The sequence below is a fragment of the Diadema antillarum genome, unplaced genomic scaffold, assembly GCF_040938485.1.
Source record: "Diadema antillarum isolate AM-2024a unplaced genomic scaffold, OU_Dant_1.0 seq00001207_RagTag, whole genome shotgun sequence".
Taxonomy (NCBI): domain Eukaryota; kingdom Metazoa; phylum Echinodermata; class Echinoidea; order Diadematoida; family Diadematidae; genus Diadema; species Diadema antillarum.
In genome coordinates, this window is record NW_027272000.1 from 485,489 (window position 1) to 496,168 (window position 10,680).

Consider the following 10,680-nt stretch of genomic DNA (forward strand, 5'->3'; position numbering starts at 1 on the left):
TAATACCCTAGCCTGAGACACTCTTTATTAGCTGTTATATGATATGGATTTGAAAATTCAGTTGAGTTAGTGTTTAGCAGTAAATATCATCCTAAACAGAATACATAACATAGCATGTTTATGCCATGAATAAAGAGCATGCACTTCCACAATGACAAGAACGACATGATATCGATATGTTTGTTTGTGAATGTATCGTGAGAAATCAATACAGTGAAGTGTAAAAAGATAAGAAGAAAGGAAGAAATGATACACAAAGCTTCCAGTCATCACCAGTAAAGTGATTGCTCTCTAATACATTAAATTCCCTGTGATGCGGTTGCTAGGCGTCGGCCAGGAGATGCAGCGGCCCAAGTCCATGGTGCTGTCCACACCCACCAAGCTGCTCTCCCTGGAGGAGGCCAGGGCGCGGTCCTGTTCCCAGGGCAACGAGGGCGGAGACAAAGAGGACAAGCCAAAGTACATTGAGGTCGGAGGCGGACCCTCGGCTCTCCCCAAGCAGTACCACACGGTCATCGACCTACCTCCTGATACGTGAGTTGATGCCTTTTGCACACTTCCTTGTGGGGACGCTGTGGCATAGTGGATAAGACTCTCGGCTCCCAATCGGAGGACCCGTGTTCAATTCCCGCCCAGTGCATACATCTTTGGACAAGATGTTTTTACCCACTGTGTCCCTCTCGACCCAGGTGTATAAATGGGTACCTGGCGATGCTGGAGTAATGAAAATTGGCAGGGCCCTTTTGTAGAATAGTAGCAACACTTAACCCATATCCACCTACTGCATTATACTATGTAAACGCCATTTGTACCGAGCCACTACAGACAAATATATGCACTCAAAGCATTTTCAATTTCACATCTCTTTCAAAGGCACAAAAAATAAAGGAAAGTTGACAAATTATGTATCAAAAGAAAGAGCATAAAATTGCCTTTATTATGATATAAATTTCCATGCATTTTGACCAATCAGAAAAATATATCAGTTGACAGAAGTCAGACATGATTTATGAAAATATGAATAATAAATATCATATTTGATATCTATTCATAAATCAAAAATATTTTCTTCCTTCGCATGTAGATTTGAATATCATTTTCAAAATATTCAAAGCAAGAGCTTTACAGTGATATATGATACATGCATATTGTGATCTTCTAAGTAGGAATAATTGGAGAAGTAAAAATATAATGCAATCGCTCTGTTTATGACAAATGGGTATTTTCCATGTAAAAATATCATTGACTAATGTAAAGAGACTGTTCTTCACAACCTTCTCTTAAATGAGATACCATATCCATCCCAATCAATGCATATCTCCTCAGGAGAAATAATATCAATTTGTGACCAAAATATCACACAAATACATGTATTTATATAAACAAATGTCATAATCTACAAATGTCAAAATGACGTTAAAAATGACGTCATTTCAGCGGCAAGCTCGACTACGGAATTTTCCATACTTCCGTGATTGCGGCGTTTGCGGCTTCTACGGGAAATCCCGTAGATCGGCGGATATGGGTTAAGAGGCTATCTTGGATAAATAAGACATGATATAATTATTATCATTCCTTGTCACATTTGTCAGGGGAGAGACATCCGTTCTTGATCTGCAGCAGTGGCCGCGGCCGCCAGAAAATATCCAAGGGGGCGTTTCATCAACGAGTTCGTCGGAGATTTCACCGACAAATTTGCTATCAGCCAATCAGACCAAGGATTTCATTAGCTTTTAACAGTTGTCAGTGTAAATCCTTGCGTCTGATTGGCTGATAGCAAATTTGTCGGTGAAAACTCCGACGTCTGGATGTGATACTGTAAAAGCTGCAGTTATTTTTGTGAATCACTGTCAGGCTGCAAATTTAATAACATATGAAAAAGTCTCTAGGGTGTTATACACGTACAACAGCCTCAGTGTCAAAACGCGAAAATGTCTGTGACCTCATTTACGAAAATATAAGTGCGCAAAAAAAAAATAGCAACCTAAACCAGCTTTCACAGTATATGATACATGACCAGGCGCTAACGACAAGTGAAGATTGAAACACATGAATACAGACAAATATAAAATTGTATTATGCACTCAAGCAAGATAACTTCTCACAAATGCTGGAAAGTGGCCTAAAATTAAGTATTTGTAAGTGACTGTGATACACGAGTATTGCAATGAACATATTTTGCAAGTTACCCATTTTAGCTCAGTTAAATATGCTAGGAAATTTCCATTGACACTTGACATATTTTTAGAGAAAAAAAAATGAGTAAGCGTGAGCAAGGCTACAAGTGATAAGCTGTTTCAAAGAAATGATAATCTGACCCATGTCCAACTTTATGTCATTCCACACCAGTCGCAAGCGGCTGTCCACTACCAAGGCCAAGAAGTCCCCTGGCTGGAAGGCATTCTTCAGCCGGTCGGCGGCCAAGGACGTCAAGCGAAAGATGTCGCACGACCCCTCCGCCTTGCGGGTGCCGACCCAGAAGCACTTTGGCACCAGGACGCACCGGGCCAGCCTGCGGTCGGTAAAGAGCGCAGAGTCGCTGTCGTCGTCAGAATCGGCGACGGAGCTTCAGAAGCAGGATAACTATGGCAACGTTCATGGTGAATACTTAGTCTGTTCCTTCGATTGTTGATTCCCATGATTCTTACATGGAACTTATCTTTCATGGTAGAAAATTGTTCTCATTATTAATATTATTATTTATTTGACCAGATAAAGAGCATGTAGACATCATACACATTACAATTTTTGTGTGGGAATGGTGACATGAACAATTTTAAGAAATATTTTCAAGTTTAATGTTTTGTGTAGATGTAGAAGATTGTATAGAATGGCATTCTTGGTGACTATATTTTGCCAAAGAGCTGTCAACATTTTTGTTAAGTTCTTGCAGTCACTGACTGTAGGATACTCACATTTACTGGAAACATCAATATTTTTGTGCAATTGATTTTTCGCCCTAAGCAGCTCAAGAACATATTAGAGGATTCTTGAATTAGCGCTGTGCAATTGTCAACCCATTCAAAATGTGCAGATAAAATTGTGAAGACATTTTCATTAGTTTTAGAATTCACGCTAGCCAGAAGTAGCATGAAATATGCAAAAATCAAATGTACCATGAAAATTTCTTCATTGCAGTAGTTATAACATGCAGTGTCATTGCACTGTGTTTTGCAGATCCAGCCAGGTTCAAAGGTCATCTACGACGGAGCTCTGTGGCCTGCATGGAGAACACAATAAGACGCTCCTCGTCCGACTCCTTCTTTGTAGTGGACTCTGAGTTTATTGCTGAGGCAAACAAGGAGATGCTGGCGTCAACCGGAGACGACTCCATATCTCAGGATGAGATTTTCATCGAGGAGGAGAGTGGTGCCAGGTGCCAGCTGGGGCGCCGGCGGTGCAGCGGCGCCAATAGTCCGCTGTGGATCGACCAGAGCGAGAGCAGCATGGACTCCGACGCGGCATCGCTGAAGTCTCCATACGCGCAGCAGCAGTCGCAGCAGGTCCTGTGCCAGAAGCTGAGCGGGGACAGCGACTGGCAGACGCACAGCAGCGACGACCCCATGACCTGCGATGTCAGCATCCCCCACCACACCTACCACGGAGAGACGCCGCCGCCGTCACCCACGGGGTTGTCTTCCCATCCAGAGCGGTACGAGTGCACCATCGTTGAGCCGGTGCCGGCCCCTCAGCGCCACAGACTCAAGGCTTCCATCTCAATGCCGGTCGGCACCCCATACACTCCGGAATACCGGGACGTGGCGATGCAGAGCAGATGTGGAGCGACGACGCCCGACCAGGCAGGCACGGTCCTCGAGAAGATCTCGCGCGCCATGTCCATCAAGAACAAGTCGAAGCTGAAGCGAGAGTCGAGTACGGAGATGGATGACTTCAGCAGCCTCGGGAGGAGTCCGGATGCGGGGATGGACGACGTCCTCTCTGAGCCCTTCATGGTGACAGTTCGCACCCAGACATCGCCTCATGATACTAGTGACGACATGGACACGGGTGACGAGGTGAGGAAGTTTGACGTCAACCTGCAGACCAGTGGCGGTGATGTCGCTGGTTTCCTGCGCACGCCGGCTCAGCGCCGATCCATGAACCTTGACCTCTTCTCCAGTATTGACGAAGCTCTCCTTGGTACTACCGCGCCACGTCCGAAGTCGATTCACGTCTCGTCTCACCGGCCAACGAGTCACGGCTCCGACAACTACGAAGACGACTTCGCCAATACCCGACTCAGTCTGGACACTGTGCTGTCAGAGTATGACAACATCATGGAGAAGTACAACAATCGACCTCTGACCCCTGACTTTGACCCCAGCAATGACATGGGTCAGTTTGATAGCATGTTCCAGGGCCAGAGGATACCCGGCCCCCGCCACGGCGTCACCCCTCTTACCGCATTTAACAGTAACTGTAATAACACCCGCCACCGCCGCTTACAGCATAGGTACAGCACGGGGGATGATGTGAAGACGGTGCCATTGGACAACCAGGATTCCACTTCAGAGGTGGACAACAGAGAGTCCTGGAAACGGCTGTCGGCTGGGGCGGTCCTCGACCCGCACTCCTGTGCGCAGCAGGACGAGGGCGTGGTTGTCGTCAGACTGCCCAAGCCGGCCCGGCAGGGCTCGCAGAAGAAGCTGTATGCCTCGCCAGACAGGTTCTCCCTCACGTCGCCCGACATCCAGGCTTCATTCGCCGACTGCCAAAACGGAAACACCCCAACAGGGAACGACGTTAGCGATCATCAGGATCTCAATGGCGGAGAGAGCGGTATTGCCGCAACAACTCCTGACGCAGTTTACAACATCACTTTGCCAACGAGGTCAAAGGATTTTGGAGATGACGTGGGAAGCTGCCCATCCGTGAAAGTTGAGTCTGAGCTTCCGTATTCAAACTCGGTGCTTGAAGAACAATTGCAGCTTGAGGATGATGATGATGATGATTTCGAAAGTAGGCCTGTGTGTGAAACGAAAACAGAGGCCGACGTGGAAACTTTGCGACAAGAGGCTACGAGGGAAGAGGTGGCAAAAGCCCGAGACTACCCCCAGAGGCAGTCGCCCCAAGACAGCGCGAGTCGGCTGATCACAGATAGATATCCCATCATCATCAGCGACGAGTTAGAACTCTGACATGACATACCCGCATGCCTAGGATTTTCCTGGTAGTGAGCTCCCATGAGCATCTCACCTAAGCATAAAACCACGTCCGCCCCACCTTGGTGCATCCGCTATCATTCCAGTATGCAAAGACCGCAGCTTCCCATTGCTGAAGAAGCCCAGCGTGGTGTGGTGTGGGGGAGAATTCTGTGGAATGTGAAATGTGTAATGCTGCCAAGAGCCGAAGGATGCTCCATTGGTAGATTTCCTGCATTTGTCGGTGATGTAACACCTGTTTTTGTGGAGGGGATTCCCCCCCCCCCCTGATATTTACCTTGTTAGTCTTGACAGCATTACCGTATTGTGCTTGCCCCCTCCCCCCTCCCCTCTCTTGCCCTGCCCACCATTACCACTGTGTTCGTAGTACTTGCCATCTTACGGGGTTGGTCAGATGTACAGGATCCAATGTCAGAGTTCCATGTCAGCATTCGTGGTGCGATGAGATTGAGAAGTAAATGCAGCCTCCTTAATTATTTGTATATATCAAAAAGGTGATTGTATGTACTTCGTACATGTATCTTATCTGCCACCTTCCATAAGCATACTTAAATGGATGCTACTGAGGAAAATGGTATGAAAGCAGATCTTGTTATTAAAGCTATTCAGTGAAATGAAATGTATACCTTTGTATTTTAAAAGAAGCCCTACCTGCAATATATCCTGTATATGAGCATGGAGTAAGTTATGTAGGTAGGTCATCTGTCCCCCCCTCCTTACATTGTTGCCAATTTAAAGCAAATTTAGAGATTGCCAGCAAAAAGTTATGCATAAATTTGACAGCCGGTTGTTCCTTGCCATTTTTACCCTCAGTGGGTTAGAGGCATTAGGGGCAATATACATTGTACATCGAGTAGAGCAGTAGCCTAAATGTAGGTTGCGAGTTTGCCAGAGTTATCATGAAATATTGGGATGGTCCATCCATTGAAATACCGTAAATGTATCTCACAGGAGAGCCGATGAATGCAGATTGTGAAAGTTTATCGTTTGCCCATCTCATACTTGCCTCATTAGATAGAATGTGATTTCCCCGTGGGATGACCGAACGGCAATTTTGTAAAAATTCATCCACTACACAGAAACCAAATACAATGTACATGTACGTACTTCCAAAGGGTTTAAGAACTCTGCCGTAGACTTCCTCCTGAAAACAAAGCAGGTCATCAGAAAAGTATTTATCCATTGCTTAGGGTACCGTAAAGTGGCACACCCACTAGATATTTTGTTACAGCGTCAAAGTGGTACTTTTCCTCTTTTGTCTAAAAAACGGAGATATTGCTTTAATGCATTATAGTGAATGCTCACAAATGAAATCGCTTGTATTTATCAGCATAGGAAACGGAGGTCGCCAACTGTGTAGACTTTTCAGTAATGACCTTCTTGCTGTTAGCCTCGAAGTATTTATCGTAGTATAAGTAAATACACATGAAATGCAAATATGGTCCAAAGCTGCGAAAATCAAACTGGAAACCTCAAGGTGGTATTCTTGTGCGGTGCAACTTTGGTATCGGAATTCTTGCCCAAATTTTTGATGTGTAGCAGGCGAAAAAGCTATTCAAGGCACACTTTTGATTCATTGCCATCATATGCATTTGAAAGTAAAAAGGATGCAGATTTGTTGCTAAATATATTTTTAATACCGAATTTAATTACCAGAAGAATGAATGTGCATATGTTTTCTATGCACATTGAATACCCGTCATCCTTAATTTTTGGAAGGCTGCAGTTGTATCAGTGAAGCCCTCATAATGTTGTTGACCCTCCATTACTGGAAGATGACGGGTCAAACTGAAACTTAATGTATGCTCTGTATTCACTGGTTTTGTGGAAGAAAAGAAAGAACACAAAAGGCACCTGTAATAATTGAAAGCAATCAAACAGTTTGCTCAGTTTGACCAAAAAATGATAAAACGTCACGATGACACATTATATTTCTAGCTCAATTTTCCATCAGTCATCTGACCTGGCGTTACTATGGAAATGTCTAGAAAGCCACCTCCGCAATTGAGGGCGCTGTTCCTCTGGAATAAAGGAGAAAACATTTGCTTGGACTTTTTCATAAGAACATCTGAGAGGTGAGCAACTGTGGAGGCATTTATCACCATGCACAAACTGATAGAGAATTATACTCTGCACATGCAGCTGTCACCTTGTTTGAAAGTTTGCTCTATTAACCCTTCAGCAACTGAAGATTCTGTACATGATCTATGCTTCCCTAGAAGGGTCAACAATATTACTCTCATTTCGACAACTTTCTCTATGATTTAAAATGGCTCGCTGCATGTTTGTTCTATTAAGACTTCACAAAGAGAGAATGGTGTGTCAGCAGAAGTAATTCTGACATACTTTTGTTAACCTTTGACCTCTTTGAAATTGCAAAATGATACATTCTGTATGAAAACAAAAAGAAAGGATAAAGTATGAAAGTATAATAAAATTGGACAGTCGGTTTTGGACTGTTCAGTTGCTAATGGGTGAAAGAAATATACAAGTACATGCGTAGATCCACATCTTTGCCTCATTTCATCACAAACCTAGACATAATTTTTTTTTTTTTACATTGTGCTTTAGAAATAACTCCTCATATTTCACACTTACAATTGTAGGTGCCAATATATCATCACTGGGATGTCAAAACTTTGTATCTCAATTGACATTTCGTAAAAACCTCTTAACTCAAGTGTTGTTATCATAAATACTGATTTGAGTTTTATAGCAGAACAATCATTAATGTATTCCAAAACAATGTTTTTACACTATTTAACATCAACATTGATGTCATTTTGCAAAAATGTTACCAAAATAATTATCATTATTATTATTTTTTTTTTTTTGCTCTTCTGAAAATTCTTGATTTTGAGGTACAAGGTTCTTGTCATTTTAGGAACGAAATGTATTTGTAAAATGACTTTGTTGACTGCATGGATGTTAGTGTAGATTTTCTATGATGCAAAGGGATGCAAAGGGGATTTTTTCCTATGCAAAATCATGATTAATGTGCGTCTGTGTTTCATCAAGCCAGTGGTGAAGTTCAGTGTGAAAAGGGCCAATGATGATGTGAAATGGACACGAGTATGAGTCTCGATGCAAGTTTTTACACAGATTTCAGAAACCCACGCTTCAGGTCAAAAGAGACAGCGTTTTCTTCCAGACTTTAACCTCAATTAAAGGTGCAACTTCCCCAACCAAAGGTATTCAAATGTGATTGCAAACAGGATTTAGCACTAAATGTTTGCATCCGTATGCTGAAGGTTTACAAATTATGCTGAACTTTGTTTGTAGCCTGGGATGTGGAAATATAAGGGGTAAAGACTTTTGTGAAAACAAAGGGGGGGGGGGGACTTTTATGATAATGAAGAGGAAGAAAGATTTTTGTACACATGAAGAGGGGAAAGGGTTTTGTTTAGAACTAAAAAAGGGCCAAAAAGTAACATTTTGCTGTTCATATTGAATACTGACTGGAGATCCACATGTAAGAGGTGAATTACATCATGTACCAAACATGTGATGTGGTTCTCTATGGCTTGAATGTGGCGCAATCAGGGTGACTTTGTATTTGTTTTTGTTTTTTATATTTTACGATTCCTCTATTTATTTATTCATCTTAAAAAGCTGTATGGTCAGTCTGGGTAATGAGACTATCATCACTGTAAGGACTTCTGTGCATCTCTGCTACTAATGTTGTCGCAAACTATTATGGAGCCTCGCTTTATTATAAAGAGTTCTGAAAGAACAAAACCGTCTTTATTACAATTTGATTTTGCAGGTCCTAATTCTTCATACAGCTTTATGTACCCTGATACTGTGAGGAACCAGGGCCCCGTTTCCATAAAAACTTGCTGTCAATAACAAGTTACGATAGTTGTTATAAGCTACTGAAATCCTTGCATCTGATTTGTTGAGAGCAAATTTGTCATCAAGAAATGTGGCAGCTGTTACTGATGACAAGTTTAACCCGTTGAGGACGAGTCCCAAGTATCCCAAGTATACTTGAGCAGGAGCCTATGGGAAATGTGTGCTGTAGCAAAATCAGTCCGTCCTTAATGGGTTAATGAAACGGGGCCCTGATTGAACAAGGCAATTGTTGGGGCGTATAAGTCCTCATTATAGCGAGATTTCCACTGTATCGGGAAGTCTGAACGTACACAGATCTGGTAGCTTTGTAAAATGTACCAAGGGTAGGCCTACCAATGGTAAAAAGCTGTTCCAAGTATACATGCCTGGCTGGTAAATGCAAACTTGTGATTTTTTTATCATGAAATATGCAAGAAATGCTTTCAAACATTGCCTTGCCTTTTTCTATATACGACTTTTGGATGTCTCGAATCTGTGGTTGTACGTCTGTTTTTGTTTTATGTACAGTGTATATGCCAATGTACAACCAGAAACAGAGCAATATCTTATTTCTTGCAACTTACCCAACCCCCTCTACACTTTTGACATCATTTCCGATGTCATTTCAGCAGTGTTTTCACTATGCCAATATAAATGTCACTGTTTGAGCATGTTTTTGTCAACATGAAATTTTCATCTGAGTCTTCAGGGTGTTCAGACACACAAAAAAAATTATACTAGAATGGTATAGCGATACCATGAATTTACACCCTGACTTTACAAAATGACGTATAACAGAACAGGGTATAGCGAATCGATGGTCAGTTTTGAACTAGAACTTGATAACGAATCAGCATTACATCACGTCCATTACGCGTCTGAATGTGTGGCGACCATAGAACGGTACAACTGGGCGGGGCTTAATGGGAGCGTGCACAAAAGGTGACCCCATAGCTGTCACTCATGACCATATCAGCACGCGCAGTGGGAAACTGCACACCTATACCACGTTTTCCAGAACGGTCAAGATTAGCATCTGAATGGTCTGTCGGCTATATGATGATTCTTTATACGACGTTTCTTTATTGAGTTTTGGTATAAACTGGCTTGCGTCTGAAAAGGGGATATGACTTAAAGCAAGTGTAGCATGGCAAATATTTTATGAACCACTCCGAGTGAGTCACAATGGTGCAAATTTCACATACCTTGAATGATAGAAACATGGTCTTATCTCTTCTGGCAGAATAACACTTTTATTTAATATGTATTTATTTTTTTGAGTGCATTCTCACTTTCCTTCATTCTGTAGTGGTAAAACTACAGGAAAATCACCATTTGTATCCAACCTGTTTCCATGGCGATGCTAGAATAACCCATAGACGTTGTACAAGACTTAACTTGCTTCTCCAAGAGTAAAGGATTAATTGAAATTCAATTTCAGTAGTGTACCATATTCATAACCAAGATTTTACTGATAACCAACCATACATTTCGCTATGTCGGGATGACACAAAGTGATTAAAGTCAGTTTAGCTTTTTCTCTCTGTCTGTCTGTGTTAAGACAGATCTCAGATGGGGTCAAAGTTTTGCCCATGGCAACCAAACATGTGGTGTCTTTACCCATGGCAAATGACCACACCTACAATAGGATACTGGTTAATACAATGTATGGTGCATTTGTCTA

General features: G+C 42.4%; 1 protein-coding gene across 1 annotated transcript in view; it reads left to right on the plus strand.

The window, feature by feature from the left end:
* LOC139744757 (uncharacterized) overlaps positions 1-5,143 on the plus strand; it is a 145,912-nt gene extending 140,769 nt beyond the window's left edge. The window contains exons 16-18 of the mRNA XM_071655178.1: positions 327-534; positions 2,350-2,600; positions 3,178-5,143. Of these exons, the coding sequence (XP_071511279.1) occupies positions 327-534; positions 2,350-2,600; positions 3,178-5,138 (2,420 nt within the window). The 3' untranslated portion in view covers positions 5,139-5,143. The remainder of the gene's footprint in view (positions 1-326; positions 535-2,349; positions 2,601-3,177) is intronic.
* The last annotated feature ends 5,537 nt before the right edge of the window (positions 5,144-10,680 follow it).